The 24,523-nt window shown below is 57.7% G+C and overlaps 3 protein-coding genes across 5 annotated transcripts; 2 read left to right on the plus strand and 1 right to left on the minus strand.

The window, feature by feature from the left end:
* Positions 1-2,548: 2,548 nt before the first annotated feature.
* LOC144181093 (plexin-B2-like) lies at positions 2,549-15,388 on the plus strand. 3 transcript variants are annotated; one of them, XM_077709384.1, is made up of 41 exons: positions 2,549-2,890; positions 5,423-5,955; positions 6,048-6,374; positions 6,514-6,652; positions 6,716-6,861; positions 6,941-7,120; positions 7,296-7,430; positions 7,524-7,624; positions 7,702-7,828; positions 7,920-8,082; positions 8,150-8,261; positions 8,351-8,462; positions 8,546-8,647; positions 8,723-8,842; positions 8,906-8,993; positions 9,113-9,276; positions 9,338-9,486; positions 9,564-9,699; positions 10,030-10,166; positions 10,260-10,442; positions 10,514-10,625; positions 10,703-10,912; positions 10,987-11,070; positions 11,140-11,235; positions 11,297-11,433; positions 11,517-11,617; positions 11,695-11,924; positions 12,030-12,211; positions 12,291-12,357; positions 12,460-12,606; positions 12,699-12,776; positions 12,840-12,918; positions 13,112-13,212; positions 13,304-13,385; positions 13,461-13,612; positions 13,687-13,847; positions 13,937-14,084; positions 14,171-14,235; positions 14,324-14,399; positions 14,466-14,540; positions 14,645-15,388. In XM_077709384.1, exons 2-41 carry the CDS (start codon positions 5,428-5,430, stop codon positions 14,747-14,749), a joined length of 5,637 nt encoding a protein of 1,878 aa, XP_077565510.1. In that variant the 5' UTR covers positions 2,549-2,890; positions 5,423-5,427; the 3' UTR covers positions 14,750-15,388. The 3 variants fall into 3 exon arrangements, with proteins under 3 accessions (XP_077565510.1, XP_077565509.1, XP_077565511.1); XM_077709383.1 differs by lacking the exon at positions 2,549-2,890 and adding an exon at positions 3,271-3,349; XM_077709385.1 differs by lacking the exon at positions 2,549-2,890 and adding an exon at positions 4,467-4,704.
* A 155-nt stretch (positions 15,389-15,543) lies between these two features.
* gnsa (glucosamine (N-acetyl)-6-sulfatase a) lies at positions 15,544-19,393 on the plus strand. The gene is made up of 14 exons (XM_077709390.1): positions 15,544-15,852; positions 16,337-16,396; positions 16,476-16,682; positions 16,755-16,820; positions 16,896-16,994; positions 17,061-17,228; positions 17,305-17,387; positions 17,465-17,583; positions 17,648-17,751; positions 17,890-17,991; positions 18,062-18,172; positions 18,245-18,355; positions 18,429-18,589; positions 18,689-19,393. Exons 1-14 carry the CDS (start codon positions 15,703-15,705, stop codon positions 18,765-18,767), a joined length of 1,620 nt encoding a protein of 539 aa, XP_077565516.1. The 5' UTR covers positions 15,544-15,702; the 3' UTR covers positions 18,768-19,393.
* Positions 19,380-24,291, minus strand: LOC144181099 (ras association domain-containing protein 3-like). The gene is made up of 6 exons (XM_077709393.1): positions 23,675-24,291; positions 21,725-21,847; positions 21,223-21,390; positions 21,050-21,137; positions 20,819-20,934; positions 19,380-20,626 (listed from the first exon to the last, which is right to left on the minus strand). The coding sequence occupies exons 1-6, from the start codon at positions 23,795-23,797 to the stop codon at positions 20,474-20,476; spliced, it is 771 nt and encodes a 256-aa protein (XP_077565519.1). The 5' UTR covers positions 23,798-24,291; the 3' UTR covers positions 19,380-20,473.
* Between the last annotated feature and the right edge of the window lie 232 nt (positions 24,292-24,523).

Genomic DNA, 24,523 nt, shown 5'->3' on the forward strand with positions numbered 1-24,523 from the left:
GTCACGTATTTTGAAGCATTGTTATTATCTTATGGTATAACAGCAGATCAAAAAGAAGAAGAAGAAGAAGCAAGATTTGGCCGTCTGGATGATAGTATAAATATTCCATTGGATATGGATCGAATTTGCTAAAATGGACCACTGAATACACAGCAATGCGCTTGACTATTAGTGATGTATTTTCCTGTAAAGGCATTTGACCCATTTGCTTCTAATGACATCGTGTCATGTTTTACCGTTTAAGATGGAGATTTGGACAAGGGCTAAAACCCCGCTGCGAAATACGTATACATACTCCCTCCCCCTCTCCCTCTTTTGAACGATCCTAGCGCTCCCAAATCATTTTTTGCCGAAAACGCTGCACAAACCAAGTATGTAAATGATGAATCATCTCGAGTCCATTTCCCACGGGGAATGCACACGGGCTAAACGTTCGGGAATGGCAAGACGTGGAATGTTGACGTTTCCATTCGCAAGCATTTGTTCACACACACCCCCCATGCACTTCCGTTTGCTCCATGCAGGTGATGAGAGCAGCCCGTACTGAATTGTCTCTTTCTTTCTTTGTGCTTGAACGTTTTTTGAACGTTCCCATGCCGATGGCATCCTATGTACCGCTGAATGACTTGAGAAGTAAATAGTATATATACACGTTTATACATGTAGGATGTATTTGGCTGTCTATTGCAAATAACATTGTGCTCTCGTGAAAACAATTGCTTAATGCGTCGTTCTGGTGAAGTGAACACATACAGCCGCCTCCCCCTAGCGGGCCTACCCGGATGACAGTGGACGTCCCGAGGTGAAGTTAGGAGTTATTGTCGCGAAAAACACCGGTGTAGTACAACACGGGACACTTACCCGGCGCCCAGTGCAGCTTTGGAGGGGAGGTGAGGGGAGGGGGCGTTTCCTTGTGTCCACCGGAAGCAGCAAGACATTGCATACAGTCTCGCCATCGTCCACCTTCATCACGGTTCGTCCATAGATGGATAAAAATGGAATGAACGGCGTTCAAATAAACTCTTGATACTTGTATCGTGACAATAAAGGCATTCCATTCAATTCAATTATGGATGACGGTGTTAGGATTAATGTCGGGCATAGAAAAACGAGTAGGCGTGCGGATTGGAGTAGGAATAGTAGTATACTACACATTGAAAAATTGGCATACTACAGCATAATGTTTTGTATTTCAAACAATCGACGGCGAGGGGGGCGTGTGCAGGGCGGGGGTGCCGTGAAAAGAAAGGCGAGAAGATTTGAGTGGAATTAACGGCCGGGAACGTCCAATCCATTTGGCTGCGAGCCCAGTACAAATGGATGGATTGCCCGACTATAGTCACCATTGGCCTTCAACGAGTTAACCAAAAAGTACTGGCATCCATCCCTGTGCGCCCGTGCGCCCGTGCGTGCGTGCGTAGTTCTGCGCACTTGAATTTGACATCGTGAGAAAGTTGAAGACGGAGCAATCGGTCGCCCTCCAACAGGAAGCGGGGGCTATTTTGTCCCAGTGACCCCAAGCGTGATCCTTTGCTTTCCCAGGCCCGCTTCAAAGTGGAAGTGGGGATGCATTCTCGCGCAGTTTCCACTCGAGCCGAAAGAGGGCGGAATATCCACAGGTTTTGGGAAGTGTCTAGCTAACTCTAGCTAGCTCTAGCTAGCCCTATGTGCGAGAAGGGGTCGTTGACTAGCTTTGGATGTTTGTCTTTAAGTTTCGCTGAGCTTTAATGTCACCTGTCCCTAATTCTTATCTTCTTCTTTCCTTAAAATGACCGCTGGTCTGTTGGGGTCAATATCTAGCGGGCCGCAGAAAGCTTCCCTGCCGCTGCTTTGGTAGCACTTTCCCCCGTCCATCAAGACACACGTGGCTCCGACTCGGAGTCTTCTTGGCCCATAATGATCCAGAGTTGGGAAAGGAGATTAGCGCACACTCTAATTCCCTTGCCACAAAGGCTCCGTTGTGCCAGCTTCCCTCTCTGTTAAAGAGGTTGTTTTGAATACAAGAAGGGTGAATAAGTACTGTACTTTGACAAAAATGCCAACCGTTTCATTTGGGGAAAGGATTACATTTTAAAATGCCATGTCATACCCGGTGAGCATCATGACCCGTAACCATCATTGAATTCAATTCAATTCTGGTGGGTAAGCATTCACAGTCTTAATACACAGGTATACTAGTCAGAACGGTAATAATAGCTTGTAATAGGGCATTTTTTGTTCCTCCTGTGTGCGATCTCTGTGGGTGACAAAGGAGAAAGTAAATGGAGATAATCAAAGTGTTGTCACCCACCTTTATTAGCCCCATTTACTTTGTGTAGTGACTACACCGTTATTATCCCCATTTACTTTTCTTTGTCGCCCACGAAGAACGTACACAGGGGGAACAAAAAATACCCTATTACAAGCTATTACAAGCTATTATTACCGTCATGACTAGTATATAGTCGTGTATTATGACTACACTGTGGGGCGCCCAAATTGGAGCGGGAAAGGGGGTTTATTTTGAAGGAACTTCCGGGATTCGCGACTGCCGAAGGTTGAAGCCGACAGACGAGCGGGACCACTTTGGCCTGGTTGAACGCCTTCCCAACAGCGGACGTTTCTGAAGCGGGACGCCGCCGCCGCCGCAAACGGGTGCTTCCCTCGTCAAGGACCTCGCTCGAAGGACGAAAGCCAGTCAAAGCCGAGCCCAAACAATAAGAAGAATTCAAAGCACCGGGAGAGAAAGCCGCCTTGTGTCCAAGTTGTGGCCGAGCTCCGCGTACCGGGATGTAAAAGTCTGGATCAACTTTTGCCGCGGCCGCGACTTCGTTGGAGGAACCGAGCGCTCGAACGGGCGCTCGAACGGGCGCTCAAACGGGCGGACGACAACAACGATAACGATTCGAGGGTAAGTCAAAGCTAGCGAAAGGCCGTCGTGTTGCTTTTGTCACGTTAACAAATGCCTCGGTGCTGTTGAAAAGTACAGCAGCAGATTTTGCCGAGCGCCTCCCAGGGGAGAAAGAGCCAGAGCCATTTTAGCGAACGAACGAACGAACGAACGAACGAGCGAAGGTCGATTTGCCCAACTAAAGTTGAACCATTTGAGTCTTGGACTCCTCATGCAAAGTCGGGTTAGGGAAACTTTATTATTACAATCATTATTATTACGTTTGAAGCACTCGTAAGCAGCGACTCTGGCGCTCTTAGCGCATTAGGGAGGGAGCGAGAGAGCGAGCGAGCGACTGGTCGATTGGAACAATTGTTGCTGCTTTCCGTCGAATTTGGACCGTTTGGGATTTTCTAATGGGCCAACTTTTCCACGAGTCCCGAAGACGAGCGGAGGGGAGGCGAGGCAAGGCAAACCAAGGTAAGGTAAGGCAAGGAGAGGGTTTACTTTGACGATCGACAGCACTGGGTGTGCGGGCGCCATGCTTGCTGTTTCACGAGAACACCTAGATGGGAGCGGTTTTGCTTTCTTTCTCTTTTTTTCCAAGCGTCTCTGGCACGAGAGAGGAATGTGTCTGGGACCAATCAGTACGCGGAACATCTGGAGCCTCTCGGCCCCGCCCGTGGGCTGCTCCATTCCATCCTATTGAGCGAGAGTGCAAAATAACATGAAAAATACAACAACAAGGAAAAAAACCCCATTGTGCAAACAGCCTCGCGAGAGACAACACCTCCTTTCGCTCCAATAGCACCAATCAAAGTTGCCACACGTTGGCCGCCTGGTGCACCCGAGGGCCACAATTTGGCCAAGGTTGGAATTTGGGCCAGATACAATAGATAAAGGAGGAGCGGCAACTCCAAAAGTTCAGTCGAATGCTAATTGGCTATGATGACAATTTGGCTTTTCTCCAGTCAATGATGATGACGACAAAGCCCAGCATCATTTGTGTCATTACTATTCCAGCCACTTCCATCCATCCGTCCTTCCATCCTTCCATCCATCCATCCATCTATCCATCCATCCCCATCTCTGTCATTACAACGAGATCAGTCAGGGTTGTCAAAAGTATCTACTCCAAAGTCAAAAAGAGAAAACACCATCTCATACCTTTTTTTTTCTTTCTTTCTGCTGGTCCACCGGGATGGGCTTGGACTGGTGGGAGGAAACGCTCCAAAGCTTTGTGTTCTGGCGCCGGCGCCGATGTCACACAGGAAGCGGCCCGGCCCAAAGGTCACACCAGGTCGTTGACTTTGAACTGGAGGGGGAAAAAATGGCCATATTCTTTAGTAACTATGTTGGAATGTACCATCGGCGCATTTGTACTAGTACTACTAGCAGAGAGTCGTCCCACCCGGCCTGCCGGAGTTGCCAATATTTGCTTTTCCGCGTTGGAGCGTTCGAAGGTCGTGTTTGCCCGCCACAACAGTAGCGGCGGGGTCGCCAACGTTAACCCCGTCAGTGCCTGTGTTCAAAGGCCGCCACCATTGTCGGCTGGCAGGTGGCGGGGGGCGGCGCAAAAGGTGCTTGAGACGTTTCAACGGGTGCCTTAGGGGGGGTGGCCCCTTCTTTGCAAAACGCTCCATTTGCATTCGTGTCCAACGGTGACGACGCGGGCGCCCCAGCCAAAGTGGGTCCCTCCACGGAGGAGTGGAAAACTCAGTTTTCCCCACCACCGGTCCGCACGCTCATTGGAGTCGTTCCTCTTTCCGCGCCTCAGGGTGTCCAGCGGTTCCCGTTGGGCGCCGGTGGGGCTGAAGCGCTCCAAAGGCCAGCAGGTGAGCGGGATTTCTTTTCGGCCTGCGTCCAGAAATGCTCTGCTTTTCTTCTCCCTCACTGTCATTTCCTTTCTTCTTCTTTTCTTCTTCTTCTTCTTCTTCTTCTTCTTCTTCTTCTTCTTCTTCTTCTTCTTCTTCTTCTTCTTCTTCTTCTTCCAGTCACGTCTGGCTGGCGTCACTTTTCACTTTCCCGCTCCGAGGGGGTGGGGGTTCCCCATGAACGCCAGTGGCTGTTTGTTTTGGCAACCTCGGGGCTTTGTGCGAGGACGTGGCGGAGGGGAGGGGGAAAGAAAAGGGTTAATTGGGGGCGGGGGTGGCTGAGTTCTCGCAGAAACTCCTCAAATATCAAGTGGTTGCCGGCAATTGGGCCGGACTTGGACCCTGCGGTTGCTCGGAGACACGGGGTGCGGCGCGAGGACCTTCCTTGGCTCCTATCCCAAATGTGGGGTCACGTGGGCCCCGTTTGATTGGCCCAAGGTGGGATGACATGCCAGATGGGTGGAAGCAATTTCACATTTGGCTAAATCCACTTCAAGTGACTTCACCCCCAAATCTAAGCAAATGAGTTGGACAGCACAAAGCGCAGTGCATGACCTCAGGTGAAGAATGAAAGAAAGAAATGAGAGGAAACCAATTTGTCAGGTCAAATTAGGAACAAAACATCCCCCCCATGTTATGTTTGTAACGTTCATTCGTTCCATTTCCCTCTCGTCAACAGCGGCCATGGAGCGGCGGCCTTGGTGGTGGTGCTGGCTTTTCCTGGCGACGGTGGCGGCAGTGGCGAGCGCCCACGCCCGGAGCCCCCACGGCCAGAGCCCCCAGTTCCTCTCGGACACCTCGATCAACAACGTGGTCCGAGACGGCCGCACGGGGCGCCTCTACGTGGGCGCCGTCAACGCCATCTACCAGCTGTCCGCCGACCTGCGGACAGAGTCCCGCGTGGAGACGGGCCCCCGCCGGGACAACCGGCAGTGCACGCCGCCCATCACGGACGCCTGCGAGGAGGCGGTGGAAAGCGACAACCACAACAAGCTCCTCCTGGTGCACGGCGCCCAGGAGAGGCTGGTGGCGTGCGGTAGCCTCTTCCGGGGCATCTGCTCGCTGGTCAACCTCAGCCGCGTGGAGCAAGTGCTCTACTTTGTCGACAACAAGGGGGAGAAGACCTACGTGGCCAGCACCGACCACGGGATCTCCGTGGTGGGAGTCATGTCCTACTTTACCAAGGACAGAGACAACTTCACCGTTTTCATGGTGAGTAAAAAAAAAAACCCCAAAAAAACAACCCCAAAATCTTCCGACATTCACCCGATCCCGCCCAATCGTCCTCCCGGGCGCTCGCTCAGGTGGCCAAGGGCTACGGCGGCCACGACAGCACCAAGCTGATCTCCACCCGCATCCTGAGGGACTACGGCGAATGGAACGTGTTTGAGAACGTGGTGGACGCCTCGTCGGTGCAGGCCAACCCTTTTGTGCTGCGCTACCAGCACGACTTTCGCTTGGCCTTCAAGGACGGCTCCTTCGTCTACTTCCTCTTCTCGCGCACGCTGGGCGTGCAGGACAGCAAGAACGTCACCTTCGTGGCGCGGATGTGCGAGGACGACCAGAGCTACTACTCGTACACGGAGCTGCAGCTCAACTGCAGCGCGGCCAACAAGTTTAATAAAGTTCAGGTGAGGACGTCGCCAGCCGGGCTTCCCGGGAGACGCTTCCGTTTGGACTCGGTGCGAGGGAAAGAAAAGACGGACGGCTTCAAAATCCTCCCTCCCTCTCCCTCCCTCCCTCTCTCTCTCTCTCTCTCTGCCTCCGCAGGCCGCCTACGTCAGCACGCCGGGCGAGGTTTTGGCTCAGAACCTGAGCAGGTCGGGGCGCTACGGACCCGTCTTGGCTTCCGACAAAGTCCTCTTCGTGGCCTTCTCGTCGGACCGGGAGCCCGGCGGCTCCGCCGTGTGTGAGTCTCGGGCCGCGCCCGTTCTAGAAGCCCCCGCCACCCCCCAACCCCTCCGTCTGCCAGGCATGTACCCCGTGCGAGCCATCAACGCCAGGCTGCTGGAGATCATCGGCGCCTGCTACGGCAACGGAGGCCTGATGGACGACAAGCCGGCCGTGTACTTCCCTTACTCCAGCAAATCCGACGGCACGTGCAGCGGACCCAATCGGGTGAGCAGACGTGGGGCACGTCGGCCAGCGTGGAGCGGCTCGGGCTTTTCTGACCTTTGGGCCCGGCTTCCCGCCTCAGCTGAACATGGCGCAGAAGTACAAGTGCGGCGCCGAATTCCTGCCGTCGCCGTTGGCCGGCAGTGCCCACGTGGCCCTGACGGCCGAGCCCTCCCTGGTCCGCAAGGGGGTGGTGACCGCCGTGGCCGTGGCCGTGGAGATGGGGCACGCCGTGGCTTTCCTGGGCACCGCCAACGGAGAGGTACGAGAGGGGGAGGTAGAGAGTCCCAAGGCATGAGACAAAGTCTACTTTGGAGCGCCTTGGCCTCCCCGGCCTTTGAAAAAGACTTTGTCGCTCCTTGGCCTCCCTTGGCCTCCCCGGCCTTTGAAAAAGACTTTGTCGCTCCTTGACCTCTCCCCGTCCGTCCGTTTGGCAGGTGCTCAAGTTGCATCTGTCGGCCCAGCCCGAGATTTACGGCCTGGCGTCGGCCGAAGCGACGGGCGGCAAGGTCAACAAGGATCTCCTGCTGGATTCTCAGCTGCAGCACTTGTACATTGTCGGCGAGAAAAAGGTGGCCCCTCTCGGCGGTCACTGACCGGCGGGGACCGTCCGACCATCCCTGACCGGCGCCCCGCCCGCCCGCCCGCCGTCCTCTGTTCCTCAGATTAGCAAAGTGCCCGTGCAGGCGTGCCACCTGAAGAGCGACTGCCGGGCTTGCGTGGCCCTCAAGGATCCGTACTGCGGCTGGTGTGTGCTGGAGGGAAGGTAGCCAGCGGCCGGGGACAAAGCTTTTGGCGCGCCGTGACGTCGTCAGCCGGACTCAGGTGGGAAATGCCTTGCAGGTGCACCAGGAAGCACCAGTGCGCCAGGGGGACGGAGGATCACGCCTGGCTGTGGTCCCCCGATCGGCAGTGCGTGGAGATCCGGGCCTTTCGGCCCCCCAACCTCAGCTGCCGCAAGACGCAGCAGGTAAGGCGACCACGGCTGGCCGCCTTCCCAAAAAGAAAATAGGCCGAGATCCGTGGGTCCCAAAAATTTGGGTCCCTTGTGGTTCTCCCAGGTGGACATCAGCGTTCCGGCTCTGCCCAGACTCCGGGAGTCGGATCGACTGCGCTGCCTGTTCGGATCGTGGGCCAGCCGCGCCGTGGCGGTGGGCAGCCCGGCCGTGGTCACCTGTTCCCTGCCCGACCCCGCCGAGGTTCCGCCCGCTCCCGCGCAACGAGGTCCGGTTTGCGGCGGGGACGGGGGCAGCGTCCGTCTGGCTTCCTAAATCCGCCGTCGTGCTTCCAGACTACGTGTCCGTGCCGCTCCAGATCGTGGTCAACGACCAGGTGGTGGTGACCACGGGGGAATTCCACTTCTACGACTGCGCGGCGACCGCCGGCAAAAATCCCAACACGCCGTAAGGGGCCGGGCTGTAAGGGGCCGGGCCGGCCGGCGCCGTGCCCGATGCGAGTGGCGCTTCCCTCCCAATTGATTTCCCGGCGCCAGGTGTATTTCGTGCGTGACCAGCGAGTGGGGCTGCCAGTGGAACGCCCGCGAGCACCGATGCGGCGACACGGACGGCACGCCGGACCAAAGTCACATCGTCAAACCTCAACAGGTCAGTGTTCGCCGCCATTCGTTTTGGCCGCCGGCGGGCGCTCCGACACCAGTCCACGCAAACCCGCCGGTGCGTCCCCCAAGCCGGAGCGCTGCCCGCAGTTCCAGTGGCCGCGGCCGCTCCTGATCCCCGTCGGCGTCCGGGTTTCCGTCGGTTTCCGGGGGAGCAACCTGGACATCTACTCGGTGAGGATGGCGGGGGGGGGGGGGGCGAGAGGTCAAAAGCTTTTCCCAGAGCCTAACGTGGTGACGTGCGCTCAGGGTCGTAAGTTCGTGATGGGCACGGAGTTGATGAAGCAGACGGAAGAGGAGGTGACGCAGGAGCCGGACGACGCCGCCGGCGGCGGCGGCGGCCACCACTTTAAATTCCCAGGCTTCCCGGTAAGGGCCGTCAAACGCGCCTTCCCCGCGGCCACTCTTGATGGAGGCTCCGCATCCGCGCAGTTCTCTTACGACCGGCGGCAGGAGGTCAACGTTTCCTTCCACGTCATCGAACGGGACACGGGGCGCAAGATCGACAGCACGCTCACGGGTGAGCCCGTGGGGCCCGGCGGGTGGCTCCACCCATGCCCGTGGGGCCCGGGGCGGGTGGCTCCACCCACCCATGCCCGTGGAGCGTCACCCCCATGCGGCGTGCCTTCTTCCTTTCAGTGCTTTTGTACAACTGCTCGGTGGGCAGAGAGGACTGCAGCCTGTGCAGACACGCCCACGCCAAGTACGACTGCGTGTGGTGCGCCTCCTCGCAGTCCTGCGTCTACCGTGGCTCGTGCCCCACGCCGCCACCCGCCCTCTGCCCCAAGCCGCAGATAACCGACGTAAGACCACGGGCGGGCCCACACTTTTTTTTTCCCCGGGGAAACAACGCTCCTCCTTCAGATCTGGCCGCGTTTCGGGCCTCTGAACGGCCGCATCGCCGTCACCATCGGGGGTTCCAACATGGGCGTGAAGAAGGAGGACATCAAGAGGATCAGCGTGGCCGGCGTGGAGTGTCAACACTTGCAAGAGCGGTACTCCGTCTCCACCAGGTAGCGCTCGGAAAAGTCGTCGACAAGCGGCCAAGGCCGGCGCTTCGGCCAACGCTCGCGTCCTCTTTGCCCCGCAGGGTGGTGTGCGAGATCGGTCCGGCCAAACGGACGCCGCCGTCGGACATCCCGCTGGAGCCCGGCAATAGCGGCGCGGTGGTGGTGGAAGTGGACGGCGGGCGCACGGGGAAGTCGCAGGTGTTCTTCACCTATCGGGTGAGTGGAGGGTCTTAGGCGGGGAGGGAGGGTTTAGGGGCTTGGGTCTTAGGCGGGGAGGGAGGGTTTAGGGGCTTGGGTCTTAGGCGGGGAGGGAGGGTTTAGGGGCTTGGGTCTTAGGCGGGGAGGGAGGGTTTAGGGGCTTGGGTCTTAGGCGGGGAGGGAGGGTTTAGGGGCTTGGGTCTTAGGCGGGGAGGGAGGGTTTAGGGGCTTGGGTCTTAGGCGGGGAGGGAGGGTTTAGGGGCTTGGGTCTTAGGCGGGGAAGGAAGGCGACCTTGGCTTCCTGGCCCAAATCCGCCCCCGCGTTTGACCGTCGGCCATTCCGTCCAGGACCCGCGGCCGGAAGCCGTGCATCCCGGGAAGGGGCCGGCCGCCGGCGGGACCGCCATCACCATCGTCGGCCGAGACTTGGACACGGCCTCCCGAGGGGACGTCTCCGTCTCGGTGGGCGGCGTGCCCTGTCCAGTGTGAGCGTCGCGCCGAGGGCAACATTTGAAAGCCGGCCGGGCCACGTGGCCAGAAAAAGACAAACGCTGAGGCGGCCGGCATTCTGCCCTCAGGCTTTCCTTCGGGGAGTTCATCACCTGCCGGACGGGCCCGTACGGCGGCCAGAAGCTTCCCTCCCAGCCGCTGGCGCTCAAAGTCCTGTACGGGCGCAACACCAGCAAAGAAGTGGCGGCCGCCTTCCGCTACACCGACAACCCCAAGATCTCCGACTACAACCCCAAGTCCAGCTTCGTCTGGTCAGTTTCCCTCCGCGGCCTTCCACGTCGGCGGAACGCCAAAGCTTGTTTTTTGTATTTCTGGCGCTCAGCGGCGGGCGGAGGATCGTGGTGACGGGAAACGGCTTCGACTTGATCCAGAGGGCCAGTTTGAAGGTGGCGCCGGCCACGGAAGAATTTTCCTCGCCGGACGCGCCAGGCCAGGTCGGTGGTCCAGCTGATGGCGCGGTGACGTGGCGTGACGTGGCGTGACCTGGCGTGACCTGGCCTTTTCCTTTCAGCAAGTGGTCCAGGATGCCCTGAGCAAGAACGACAGCGTGTTGGAATTCCTGTCGCCGGCGGTGAATTGGAGCGACGGCCGCCCGCTGCTCGCCGTGGTGCAGCTGGACCAAGTCAAATTAGAGCTGGAGGCCTTCGCGTACCACCCCGACCCCTCCTTCGACAAGCTCTCCAAGATGGTCGTCACCGAGACCAGCGTCATCATCGTCACCGTGAGCGCCGCGCACTTTCCATCCCGAAACTCCTCGCGTCAACACCCCTGGTCGTTGTCCTTTTGTGGCCCAAGGGGCGGGGCTTCGCCAAGGCCACCACGGCCGCCGAGGCGCGGGCTTTCGTGGGAGACGCCCCCTGCAACGTCAGCATTCTTCAGGTGAGGACGGCGCCGGGGAATGGGACGGACGGACGGCGCCCGGTGTGACGCGCCGCCGCTCGCCGACAGGACGACAGGTTGATCCTCGACCCGCCTTCGCGGCGGCCCCGGGCTCGCTCCAGACGTCACCGGCGAGAGGCCGCCGGCGAGCCCCTGGAACTTGTGGTGAGCGTGAGCCGACCGAGGCGGGTCGCCCGGGGCGCCGTTGACGTGGCGGGCGTTCCAGGTGATGTTCGGCCACGGCGAGTGGAAAGTGGGCTCCGTGTACTACGGCGGGAAGGAAGACATGCCGCTGGCTATCATCGTGCCCGCCGTCGTCGTGCCCATGCTGCTCTTTGTGGCCGTGTCCGTGTACTGCTACAGGTGAGTGGGCCGTTGGCTACGTGCGTGCCCGCGTGGCCACGGGCGAGCGGGCGTCCGCACGGCCTCAAACGCCCGCCGCGCAGGAGGAAGAGCCGGCAGGCGGAGCGAGAGTACGAGAAGGTCAAAAATCAGCTGGACAATTTGGAGGAGAGCGTCAGGGATCGCTGCAAGAAGGAGTTCACCGGTGGGTCACGGGGGGGGGGGAGCGCTGGCCGTGCTCCAAAATCCTTCCCCGCCGCCCTTTGACACGGCCGTCCGCAGACCTGATGATCGAGATGGAGGACCACACCAGCGAGCCCAGCGAGGCGCGCATCCCCTTCCTGGACTACAAGACATATACGGAGCGCAACCTTTTCCTGCCTTCCAAGGACGGCGGCGGCGGCGGCGTGCTGACGGGACACGTGCACGTGCCCGAGTTCCGCCGGGCCATCGTGACTCGGGCCTTAGAGCAGTTCTCCAACCTCCTCAACAGCAAGCCCTTCCTCATCAACGTGAGTGGGTCGCAGGCGGGCCGGTAAGTTGTGGAAAGGTCCCCCCCGCTGTCCGCTGAGGCCTTTGTGTGCCGCCGCCGCCGCCGCCGCCGCCGCCGCTTCTAGTTCATTCACACGCTGGAGAGCTGTCCCGACTTCAACGCGCGGGCGCGCGGCGACTTTGCCTCCCTCCTGACGGTGGCGCTTCACGGCAAGCTGGTCTACTTCACCGACATCACGCGGACGCTCCTCCTGGAGCTCGTGGACCAACACGTGCACAACAAACATCCCAAGCTCATGCTGAGGAGGTGGGCTCGCCCGCCATCCGGGTGACTGGCTGGCGCTTCCTCGGAGGCCGCGTCTCTAAAACGGGTCTATTTTGTGCAGGTCGGAGACGGTGGTGGAGAGGATGCTGTGTAACTGGATGTCTATTTGCCTCTACCAGTTCCTCAGGGTGAGTTTCTCTTTTCGGGAGCCCCTTGGAGTGCCGCCCCTTGGAGTGCCGCCCCTTTTCTTTTTTTTCTTCTTTTTTTTCTCCCCCTCACTGCCCTTTCAGGACAGCGCCGGAGAGCCCTTGTACAAGTTGTTCAAGGCGCTCAAGCATCAGGTGGAGAAAGGCCCGGTGGACGCCAAAGTCAAGAAGGCCAAATACACGCTCAACGACACGGGGCTGCTGGGAGACGACGTGGAGTACTCGGTGCTGGTGGGTGGGCAGGCCGGCCGGGGCGTCCCCGGGGCCCGAAGGCCCGGCGGGCAAAGGGGCTCCAGCCAGGAATCTTGTCTCTGGGGCGCCAGACGCTGCAGGTGTTGGTGCACGGAGAAGGCGCCGACGTCACGCCTGTCAAGGTCCTCAACTGTGACACCATTTCTCAGGTGAATCATGGGATTTCCACTCCATTTGCGAGCGCCGGCCCAACCGCTGTTTCTGCCTCGCAGGTCAAGGAGAAGATCATCGATCAAGTGTACAGAAATCTGCCGTACTCCCAAAGGCCCAAAGCGCACAACGTGGCACTGGGTAACCACACGCTCCGTAACGCTCAGAGGGGGCGGGGCCGCGGGTCGGCTGGAAAAGCCGAGGCGCCGACAAACGGACTCGGCGTCCAAAATATTCACTCTGGGGTCTGGGATGCGCCGGTTGAAAAGAGTTTGAAGTCGGCGTCCGTCCTCCGCCACGTCTCAACTCATTGGCGCCTTCCGGACCCTTCCAGAGTGGCGTCCCGGCTCCACGGGTCAGATTCTGTCGGACCTGGACCTGACGTCTCAGAAAGAAGGACGCTGGAAGAGACTCAACACTTTGGCTCATTACAACGTAAGGATGCCATTTGTCGCCGCCGTCCCAGCACGTGGTTACCAACGGGCCACCAACGGGCCACCAACGGGCCTCACACCACTCTGTGCAGGTGCGAGACAACGCCACGCTGGTCTTGTCCAAGGTTTTGCACTCCCGGGCCGTCCACCAGCACCAGGACCACAACCAAGAGCGTAAGTACGGCCGCCATCCGCCGCCAGCGCCCGACCACGCGGTGACGCCGCCTGACCACGGGGCGACGGGGGCAGGAAACGCCCTCCCGGAGGACGACGACACTTTCCACCTGGTGCGAGCCGGCGACGAGTTGGACGAGGTCAAATCCAGGCGAGGCGGCGTCAAGGACAAGTCTGTCAACAAAGCCATCACCGAGATCTACTTGACGCGGCTGCTCTCCGTCAAGGTGGGCTCGCCCTCGCTCGCCCTCGCTCGGCCTCGTTGGCGGCGCTCGGGCTCACGCCAGTGGCTGCTTCACAGGGCACGCTGCAGACGTTTGTGGACGACTTTTTCCGCAGCATCCTGCGCTCCAGCGCCGCCGTGCCGCCCGCCGTCAAGTACTTCTTCGACTTCCTGGACGAGCAGGCGCTCCGGCACGACAACGTGGACGAGGAGACGCTGCACGTGTGGAAGACCAACAGGTGAGGGGGGTGGGGGGGGGCTCCCGTCCGCCGCCGGAGCAGGCGCTCCGCCAAAGCCGGCGGCGCCCATTGCATTTGTGGGCCCCCAGCTTGCCGCTGCGCTTTTGGGTCAACATCCTGCGCAACCCTCACTTCATCTTGGACGTCCACGTGACGGAGGTGGTGGACGCCTCGCTGCACGTCATCGCCCTCATGTTCATGGACGCCTGCACCAAGACGGAGCACAAACTCAGCCGGGTGGGTCCGGGGAGTCGGCGCCCGCCATGCGCCCGCCATGCGCCCCCCATGCGCCCGCCATGTCTTGACGCATTTTGCCCCGGCAGGAGTCGCCCAGCAACAAGCTGCTCTACGCTAAGGAGATCTCCACCTACAAGAAGATGGTGGACGAGTGAGTGGGACGCTGCCGCCGCCGCTGCCGCCGCCGGTTGGTCGCCGGGCCGTGGCACGTACTCAGGTCTCCCGTCTTTGTCCCTCAGTTACTACAAAGGAATCCGTCAAATGGTTCCCGTCAGCGACCAGGACATGAACACCTATCTGGCCGAGGTGTCCAGGGTACGTGCGTAGCGGCGCGTCCGCGTGAACGGAGGCACGAGAGCGCTGACCTCAATTTACGTTTAGCAACACACGGATGAGCTCAACACGCAGCAGGCCCTCCACCAACTCTACCAGTACGCCAGCAAGTACTATGATGCGGTGAGAGCTTGGGGTTGGGTTAGGTTGGGTTAGGTTAGGAGAGAAGTGTTCCCACTTTGCCACCTTTGAACCTTTCCGCCACGCCCGCACGTGGACCGTTTCAGATCATCCGGTCTCTGGACCAGGACCCGGCCGCGCAGAAAAGCCAGCTGACGCTCCGACTGCAGCAAATCGCCGCCGACCTGGAGGATAAAGTCACCGATCTGTGACGCCCGACTCCCAGCGAGGGCAGAGGAAAGGCGGCCTGACTGCCGAAACGTTCCGTCGGTTCCGGGCTGGATTGTTGTATTCGAAGGGCGTGGCTCCAAACGTTCCCCAGTTCCGTCGCTTCTTGGCTGGGTTGTTGTATTTGAAGGGCGTGACTCCCCACGGTCTCAAGGCAAAAGTTTGGATGTTGAAAACGCCCAGACTGAGCGACAATCTTTTTCACGTGCACTATTTGTCCGTTTTAGTACGGGCTGTCTCTGTGGTACTCTTGCCTTCTTCTTTTGTTTTTTTTTTTTAATCTGGGAATGTGAAGCTTTGTTGGAAGGTTTTTTTTTCTTCTGTTGGTTCTGATATTCAGACGCATTTAGGAGCTCCGGGTTCTTCGCATTCATTTGTTTCGAAAGCTGGTCGAAGAAAAGGTCAGGGTACATGTTCTATTTTTGGAAGCCAATGTTTTTAGTATTCCACGGAGTGCCTTGAAGACGAGCACACCACTTGGTTTTGAATGTTCTTGCCTCTTGTTTATAGATTGACTTTTGAATGTGAAAGACGAAAGTGGTACAGAGGTTTTGTTGAAGAAATTGCTAAAGTTGAGCAAAAAGGAGCCCCTAGTTGATGCAATAAAAATGTTTATAAACGGACACGTCTATCTGGCTTATATACACACACACATATACATACATATTCAACGGCATTGGTGCCTAAAGAATGAACTAGCTCTGTTCTAAAATGGCCGCCGAATAAGAACGTCCGTCCTCGGGGACTCCCAGCGCCAAAAAGCAATCTCGGGTCATTATCCCGATCGACGCGCGTGACTAACGACGAAAGGCGGAAGTGAAGCTTCGCCGTAAACACCCACCAAGCATTGTGTAAACAATACTAAACATTGACTATTTAACTCCGCGGACGCCAAGAGCAACGCGAACGTCGATCGAGAAGAAAGAAGAGCGAGAAAATGTGGTTCAAGTATGTGCTTACCTGCGTCACCGTGTGGAGCTCTCACTTGGGCCACTTGGACGTGCGCGGAGCTTTAGCCAAATCGTCCCGTACTCCAAATGTCGTCCTCATCCTCACCGATGACTTGGACGTCGCCATGGGGGGCCTGGTGGGTACTACTACTACTACTACTACTCATACTACTACTACTACTACTACTACTACTAATACTAACCCTCATCCACTTTGAAAACAATTCGAAAACTATTGAAAAACAAGAGATGGAGGTGACGCCACCAACGTAGCTCGGTCCTACGGTTGAGTTAGCCTAACCTGACCGTCTGCCATTTCCGGGGGCGGCGAGCAAAAAAATGTATTGATGAGCACCACCTGGCATCCTTGCACTAAGGCCACGCCCCCAAGTTCGGCCGAGCGCCGCAGTGGCGAGCAAAAAGAGATCCATCAAATGAAGACGTTTTTGAACGGATTTCCATAAATAATCATTGTTCAAATCATACATTCTATACATTTTCACGTCACGTTTATCAAAGGTGTTCTCCCGAAGCAACGTGACACGTCAACGTTGAATCACTTGATGTAATTTAATGGCAACATTGGGCAAGCAGCTGGCTAACGTTTGCCTTTCTTCTCAGACTTCCCTAAAAAAGACCCAGAAACTCATCGGCGACGCCGGGATCACCTTCACCAACGCCGTAAGCGCCGCGGTCGCCGAGCGGAGACGGCGTTCCGAGCGCGGAGCCACCACCCGCCGTCCCTCTGCTGTCGTTTCAGTTCGTGGCCAGTCCGCTGTGCTGCCCCAGCCGAGCCAGCATACTGACGGGGAAATACCCGCACAACCACCGCGTCACCAACAACACGCTGGAGGGGAACTGCAGCAGCGCGGCTTGGCAGAAGAGCCAGGAGGCGGACACCTTCCCCGCCCTGCTCAATCGCCTGGCCGGCTACCAGACCTTTTTCGCCGGGAAGTACCTGAATCAGGTGAGCGCCCCGTCTCGCCCGTCCGCCGCCGTCCGCCGCCGGCCGATACGGGACTCTCGGCACGTGATTCAGTACGGACGCGCCGAGGCCGGCGGGGTGGAGCACGTTCCCCTCGGCTGGAGCCACTGGGTCGGCCTGGTAGGGAAGACGGCCGCCGATACGGTCTTTCCGCCCGGAAAGGAAAGTGAAAAGCTTCCCTCCGCTCTGCGCCAGGAGAAAAATTCAAAGTACTACAACTACACGCTGTCGGTCAACGGAAAGGCCGAGAGACACGGGGACGACTACGGCAGAGATTACCTGACGGACGTGCTGGTGAGAAGAAGAAGAGGCGGCGGGGCGGGCCAGACAAGAGACAAAACAATTTATTTGCTTGGGCAGGCCAACGCGTCCTTGAGCTTCCTGCGCTCCAAATCCAGCTACAGGCCCTTCTTCATGATGGTGTCCACGCCAGCCCCCCACTCCCCGTGGACCGCCGCCCCCCAGTACCGGGACCGCTTTAACGACACCAGGGCGCCCCGGGATCCCAACTTCAACATTCACGGCAAGGTGGGTAGGTCGCCAGCGGAGAACGGGCGCTAGCGGTGGCGCCGGGGACGCCGACCCCGTGGCTGCGTCGCCGCAGGACAAACACTGGCTGATCCGGCAAGCCAAGACGCCCATGAGCAACTCGTCCGTGCTCTTCCTGGACGACGCCTTCAGGAAACGGTGAGAGGAGCGAAGCGCCTCCGCCGTGGCATGGCGGCGGCGGCGGCGCCGCCGCCTAAAATGTCCCGTTCCCGCAGGTGGCGGACGTTGCTATCGGTGGACGACCTGGTGGAGGAGCTGGTGGGCTGCTTGCGAGCCCGGGGCGAACTGGACAACACCTACATCTTCTTTACCTCCGACAACGGATACCACATGGGTAACGGCGGAGGATCCCGCCGATGCAAAAGAAATGGCTTCCACTTTCTAGTCCTTCCCCGCAGGTCAGTTCTCTCTTCCCCTGGACAAGCGGCAGCTGTACGATTTTGACATCCGCGTCCCCCTCATGGTGCGAGGTCCCAACATTAAAGCCGGTCAGATCAGCCAGGTCCGTTGGTTTGTCCATCGTCCACCAGTCAGTCAGTCACTCACTCTCTCAACCACTCTCTCCCTCCCCCCCTCCCTCCCTCCCTCCCTCCCTCCCTCCCTCCCTCCCTCCCTCCCTCCCTCCCTCCCTCCCTCCCAGTTCCTGGTAGCCAACGTGGACCTGGGGCCCACCGTGCTGGACGTGGCGGGAATCAACGTGAGCAAGACGCAGATGGACGGCATCTCCTTCCTGCCCGTTCTGGTGAGCCTCGACGGACGCGTCTTCTCCCGCCGGCGTCGGGGCGGAACTCCTCAGACGGGCTCTTCCGTAGAACGGGCAAATCAACGGCAGCTCTTGGAGGAGCGACATGCTGGTGGAGTACCAAGGAGAAGGCAGCGACATTTCCGACCCCGCCTGTCCCCTGCTCGGGCCCGGCGTGTCGGTGAGGAGGAGTTAGCCCGAGTGTCGTGTCGTGTGGCGTCGTGCCGCCGCTAATGCTGCAAGCGCCCTCCAGGAGTGCTTCCCCGATTGCGTGTGCGAGGACTCGTACAACAACACGTACGCCTGCGTGCGCACGATGCTGCCGTCCGCCGACCTGCAGTACTGCGAGTTCGACGACGACGAGGTGCCCGGGCAAGCGAGGCCTTTTCTTTTCTCGGGGCGGAGGCTTGACCTTCCCGCCGTGCCGTCCGTGGTAGGTGTTCGTGGAGGTGTACAACCTGACGGCGGACCCGTTCCAGCTGGACAACATCGCCAAGACCATCGACCAGGAAGTCCTGGAAAAGATGAACCATAGGTTGATGATGTTGCAGTCGTGCGCCGGGCAGACGTGCCGCGACGCCGGCGCTTACCACGCGCGGTGAGGATGGGAGGCGGACGCCGTGCGTGCGTGCGTGCGTGAGTACGTACGGTAGGAGGCCTTTCGGGGGCTTTGTGACCGGCCTTTGTCTTTCCTCAGTTTCCAATTCCACCCACGGCGGGTGTTTGACGGCCGCCGCCGCCGGACGGTGGCCAGACTCCGCCAAAAGATGAAGTGAAAAGGACATTGCGGACAGGACAGGTGGACGGATGGATGTTGGATGTTAGCCCCTGGATAAAAGGGAAGGCCGCCCATTTGGCGTGGATGGCAGGTTGGGGGGAAGGGGGCAGAAAAATGTTATTTTCCATATGACCAGCACATTGAAAGCTTCCTACACACGCAAACTAGCTGACGACTCATCCGATGGATTGGACGTCTATTGGCGTCAAGCCGGGTGGATCCCGCATGAGCGACTTAATTCCTTCTTATTCCATTTGTCTTGGCCATTTGAACTGACTTCACGCCAAGTCTTTTGGAAGCTCCAAGCGTCCCTAAACAAACAAACAAAAAAGATGAAAAGTGCAACTCACATGCTGGTCCAGAGCTGGTCTTCTTTCTTGTTGGCACTCTTGCAATCCACAAAGAAGATGTCGTCAAGACAAACGCGTGTGTTTACATGGCACACATCCAGCCACAACCTCGGCCCTAACTAAGACTCCAGACGGCAAAAGTGGGAATAGCAAGCGCCGTGGTCATCCTTCTCCCAGGACTTTTTGGGCTGCGAGCAGAGTGGCTTCAAATGAAGGTCAGGCGGAGGAGCTTTTGCCCAAAATTGAAATAAATACCAGTATTTTGTCTTTGAAATGTCGACTTTAATAAGTGAACCACTCTGCCAACAAAATTCATTTTCCATCTGCAAGTGCAAAAAAATGCTAAGAAGGCACTTGTGAGCTTTTCTTCCTGATATCTTGCAAGTAAGTTGGAAGAGAGAAAAAAAGACAGCCTTTGGTTGAAAACATGGCCACACCAAAATAACCACCCATTCAGTGTATACTCCTAAAATGGCAGCCTACGGAAGCGTCCCCCACCCCAAAAAAAAATAAAAATGAAGCCAACATTGGCAAGAAATCAAACACGCCAAAAAAGTAATCATCCAGCCAGCCGCCTTCCCCGAATCGACTGGCGTCAAGGAGCCAAGCGCCCATTGGGCGCCACGCTTCCCATCAATAGTACTTTTACTCCCAAGCGCCATTGGCTTTCTTCCGCATTCAATTTGCACTTGTGGCCGTTATGTGCTTCCAAGTAAAGCCAGTGTTTTGTAGACATCATTAGAAGAATAGTCGAATTCATGTATATGATAAATATATATATATACACACACACCGCCCGCCGCCTTTCTGGCAACTTCACGAAGAATCAATCTTTGGTGACAAAACAAAACGAGTTTCGCTGCATGTTCGGCATTTGTCCACAAGAGGGCACCGATTGAGCACAAACCCTGCCGCTAGTGCAGTACGACAAAACCAAACAAAAACAGGGAACTAAATGCCAGCTACGAGCGCATTTAAGGTTCAAATTTGGCCCCAAGGCCCCAAACCAACGCCAGCAGGGCCGGCACAATAACGTGCACGGCCCTACCTCCTCCTCCTCCTCGTCGTCGTCATTTCTATTCTACTTCCCCCGGCCCTCCTGGTCTACTTCCCGAATGGCGTCCACGCTCAAATTCAACTTCCCGGTTGTGATCGTTTGGCCGTCACCGCTCAAGTCCAAATAAATTAACAAAATAAAAGTGTACAAACTGTAGCGAGAGACTTAAAGATGTCCTTGGTCAGGTCCAGACAGACGTCTACTTTAGATCCTCCTCGTGGTGACGCACACGCACCGATGATGACAAGGGCCCACGGCCCCCCTCCCGGCAGTCGGTGGGGTGCCCCGCGGCGGGTCTCACGGCGCTCCGCCCCGCGCCCCTTTCAGCGCCTCTTTCAGACTTCGGCGGTAGACGTCGTAGCGTCGCAGCAGCGCTTCCTTCTGCTCCGTCTCCTCCTTGTCCAAAATGCGCAGGAAGTTGCGCAACTCGGGAACAGAGAAGGCGTCCCACTGAGGAGGAGGAGGAGGAGGAGAGGGAAAGAAAGATGGGGATTGGATATGGGCTCTGGCGGCCAAACCCCGACTGGCCACCGGGACGGCCCGTTCCGGGACTGACTGACGCTTGGCCCGAAAAGGTCAGGCGTGCTCGGCCACAAGAGGGCGAAGCCTTACCGGGCCTTACCGGGCCTTACCGAGACTTACCAAGACTTCCCCCGTCTGCTGCTCGCGCAGGACGAAAGCCAGCGTGTCGTCGTCGGGTCCCGCCGACAGCCGTAGAAAGAGCGGGTGCTCGCCGTCCGCCAGTTTGCACAGCGACACTAAACACATTTTGGTCGGCGTCAGCCGTCTGGCCGTTGAACGTCCCGTCCCGCTCCTCGCTATAGAGCAAAAGGAGCGGAGGAGCGCGCCGCCGCCGCCGCCGGCGGCTCTCACCCTGCTCGTCTCTATGGTATCTTTTGTAGAGGGCGTACTTGGCCGGGTTGTCGGCCACGGTGAATTTGTTGAGCAGGGCCACGATCACCTGAAGGCGAGCCGGCAAAGGACAACTTGGAGGAATTGGCTCAAAAAAGGGGGGGGAAGTACGGGGGGGGTGTCGGATTGCCTACCTGTCTGACGGTGTTGTTGGAGCTGATGTGCAGCGTGTTGCTGACGCCCCGCGGCAGGTAGAAAGCCTCGCCGGCCGCGTCCCCGCCACCCCGACCACGGCGCACCGTCACCGGCCTCCTGAGGTCCATCTGGACCTTGATGAAGCCCGTGTAGACGCCGCCGACCCCCTGAAGGCCAAACAAAGGCTCCGTTGACTTGGGCGCCGGGCGTGAGGGAGACGGGTAGACGGAGGACGCGCAGACTAAAGAGCCGCTTTCAACGCGTTACTTCATTACAGCGTGACCAGATAATAAAGACGTCAGATTGAAAACAAAGGGGAAGCCGGGACTGCGCGGTAAGATTTGAGAATAGCCGGGCGGACGTGAGCCAGCGCTTGCTTAAGGAATGCTTCAGATTATCATCATCATTGATTTAGTGGGCTTGCTTTTGACCCGGCCACGTCACGGCGGGTGAAGGAAAGGCGAGGAGGGAGCGTGGAAAAAAGGAGCCAGTCTCACTCACCGGGCTCATTTTGAGCAGGTCTCTGGTCAGCGTGTTGTACTGCTCAATCTTCAGCCTGATTTCATCTGGGCTCAATTGGATGCGCAGCCGCCTCTCCTTCTCCTCCTCTTTCTCCTCGGCATCCTGAAAAGAGCAGACGCGGAAAGCCCTTTAGCCACGTGCGGACGCTACGCTCGTCCTCGTTAGGAAGGCTGTCGTTTAGGGGTCGCGGGACCCTCGCGTAAGACACGACATGGTACGGTACGGTGGAGAAGAGCAGGTGGGGAGGGTTAGCGGGTTAACCGTAGACCCTTGGCAAATTGCGCTTTCTTGTTTTGTCTGCGCTTACAAGGGCATGACGCCGCTGGGCTACACACACACACACATTGGTAAAGCGTCCTTATATGGCCAGGACGCAGCTGGGGGAATCGGTAAGGAGAGCGCAGGCGCACGCACACACACAAAAAGGCGCAAAGGCCACGGACGGCGATACAGGTCCGACGGAGTGGAGGGAGCTCTCGGTCAGAGCTTTAATGTCATAAATGTCGACCTCAGCGGTTGCCTTGACGCTCTTATCTTGACATCCGGCGTGCACGATTGCTACCCTTCCTTCATCTGCCAGTCTGCACGTAAACAGGTGATGTCAGCGGACTGTAAGCTAGGCTAGGCTAGGCCAAGGTGCGGGAAGAACAAAGAGCATTTGTGATTTCCACAGACAAAATGTAACGCTTTCCAAGCCACCCACTTCTGCCTTTGGCTTTATTTACTTTTGCGTCAAGATGGCCGTGCCCCCACCCCCGTTCCAGCAGGCGCCTGTGACTTCCTGTTATGTCCGCAGGGGGGAAGTGAAGAAGGACCACACCTTTTCCACATTCCTGCACGATGAGGTGAACACACACACACACACACAGTTGTTTCCATTCGAGAAAGCCAGGGTGGGATTGGGCGCCTTTAAATATCATTGCGCCCGTTTCATAATAAAAAGGTCTTCAATTCAATTGAAGTCAGTTACCCGCTGCCGTCGTCCAGGAGAAACCCCAACGTTGACACATTTTTCATTTTTCGTGGCGCCTGGCTGTCGCCCTCGGAGATCAAAGTACGTACGCAAATGGCCTCTCGCCGAGATAAGAGCAGGCCACGTGCCGGCGGAATACGCACGCCGGAGCCTTGTAGACGTTGACACATTCCGTGGGCGCCCCCCGTCTCTCTTGCGCCTTCTTCCTTGGCCTTGGCTCTTACTGCCCGAATGTCACTCGGAGCTTGGCGTACGTCAGGGTTTCTCGGGGAGCAAATTTCACACTCACGACACGGGGTAGGTTCTGGCGCCGAGATCCGTCACGTCAACACGGCGCTTGTCGGGACCGCGTCCGGCACATCCAAGGGTCAAACGACGGCCTGAAGGCGGCCGACTTTTCCAAGCCAAATGAGGGAAACATAGCAGTGGTCGAGGCGTGGGAACGGTCGCTCGCTCACCATGCCGTATGCAAGCTATTGGAGGTACCGACAAGTCACGGGCTCCATGACATTCGGCCCCACTAGACTTCCACGGGAAGCCTTCCTTCCTTCCTTCGGTCGAGTTGGGTTGCGTTGCGATGCTCGGCTTAAGCCTCGTAAAGCCGTGGCTCTGCAAATACTACTCGGAGCCGAGCCGAGCATTCCGAAAAGTGCTTCGAATATGCCGGCCATTTAAAGAGCAGCTTAGCCACGAGTCGTCTTTGGACAAATTCACGTCCTTGTCCTTTTCACGTCATTATTTTCTACGCAATAACTAGTCTACGGTACCGAGAGCATTTGGTTCGTGACTCGGAAGGGCAAAAGAGCGACAGGTGGAGCTGATTGAGGCAGGCGCCCGGCCGTTCGTTTAGATCAAACCGATTGTGGCAGTTTTGAAGCTTCCAAACACACACACACACACACACACAAAGCCGACGTAGTTGTAAAAGGGAAAAGAATGGACTTGAACGTATTTACCTTGCTTTCAGCGACTTTGCCCAGAGGTTTCTTGAAGAAGGAAGTCCTGGCCGTGAAAAAGTATTCCTCGGAGTCGTCCTCCAAGCTACTGTAGCCACTGCTCATGGTGCTGTTCCACGTCATTGGCGAGGACTAACTTCTTTCTCGCTACGACTTCGGCCTTCTCCAACTTGTTCCCAAGCGACAAAACAAAGTGGGAGCCCTTCGCCCTCCTCGCGACCCACAAAGCACTTTGGGCGCCGTTCGACGGATGTGTCGGCGTCGGCGTGTGCTTGCTAGCTAGGGAGTCATTTCCGTCTTCAAGTGGCTCGTGAGCCTTGCTCCTCGGACGGTTCAGTCGCTCCTCGCACGGTTCCGTCGCTCCGCTCCACCGACACGCCACTCAACTAACCGTCCCCATGTTGAAAAAAAGGACGGCCCATCGTCGTGACTTGCATTTGCATCAATTGGTCGATGTTTAAGCAGCTTTGACGGTCGGAAAAGTGGACTTCGGAGTCCCGCGAGGAGCCTTCGCGCCGACTGTTGACAAGTCAGTGAACGCAGCGCAGTACAGTGAGGCCGCGCCCACGAGCAGAGCGGCCAATAGAAAGCCAGCACCGACGCCACCAATCGACGCTAGCATTATTGAAGGGCGGGCGGTCACCGTGACGTCACCTCACCGCCGCTTGGAATTGCATTGCGTTGAGCTCATTGAGGTCTTTCGCTTCAAATCTCAAACTCTTCTCAGTCATATTCTATAGTCCCCATCATCATCTTGCAAGTTAGCTCCTGGCAAGTTCGTTAGCCCCAAACCACGTACAGAAGAGCAACTCCGTTAGAGTTCTGTCTAATCCATCAAATCAAAAGCCG

Source organism: Stigmatopora nigra, chromosome 23 (assembly GCF_051989575.1).
Source record: "Stigmatopora nigra isolate UIUO_SnigA chromosome 23, RoL_Snig_1.1, whole genome shotgun sequence".
Taxonomy (NCBI): domain Eukaryota; kingdom Metazoa; phylum Chordata; class Actinopteri; order Syngnathiformes; family Syngnathidae; genus Stigmatopora; species Stigmatopora nigra.

Excerpts from the sequence above, each read along its gene's own strand:
- LOC144181099 (XM_077709393.1), bottom strand. The coding sequence starts at position 23,797 with ATGACGTGGAACAGCACCATGAGCAGTGGCTACAGTAGCTTGGAGGAC. Across the intron at positions 21,848-23,674 it reads GCAAAGTCGCTGAAAGCAAG|GATGCCGAGGAGAAAGAGGA; the intron begins GTAAATACGTTC and ends TGCTCTTTTCAG. Across the intron at positions 20,627-20,818 it reads AGCAGACGGGGGAAGTCTTG|TGGGACGCCTTCTCTGTTCC; the intron begins GTAAGTCTCGGT and ends CCTCCTCCTCAG.
- gnsa (XM_077709390.1), top strand. The coding sequence starts at position 15,703 with ATGTGGTTCAAGTATGTGCTTACCTGCGTCACCGTGTGGAGCTCTCAC. Across the intron at positions 16,397-16,475 it reads GGATCACCTTCACCAACGCC|TTCGTGGCCAGTCCGCTGTG; the intron begins GTAAGCGCCGCG and ends CTGTCGTTTCAG. Across the intron at positions 17,992-18,061 it reads TCTCCTTCCTGCCCGTTCTG|AACGGGCAAATCAACGGCAG; the intron begins GTGAGCCTCGAC and ends GCTCTTCCGTAG.
- LOC144181093 (XM_077709383.1), top strand. The coding sequence starts at position 3,286 with ATGGGCCAACTTTTCCACGAGTCCCGAAGACGAGCGGAGGGGAGGCGA. Across the intron at positions 8,843-8,905 it reads TTAAATTCCCAGGCTTCCCG|TTCTCTTACGACCGGCGGCA; the intron begins GTAAGGGCCGTC and ends GCATCCGCGCAG. Across the intron at positions 11,618-11,694 it reads CTGCAAGAAGGAGTTCACCG|ACCTGATGATCGAGATGGAG; the intron begins GTGGGTCACGGG and ends GGCCGTCCGCAG.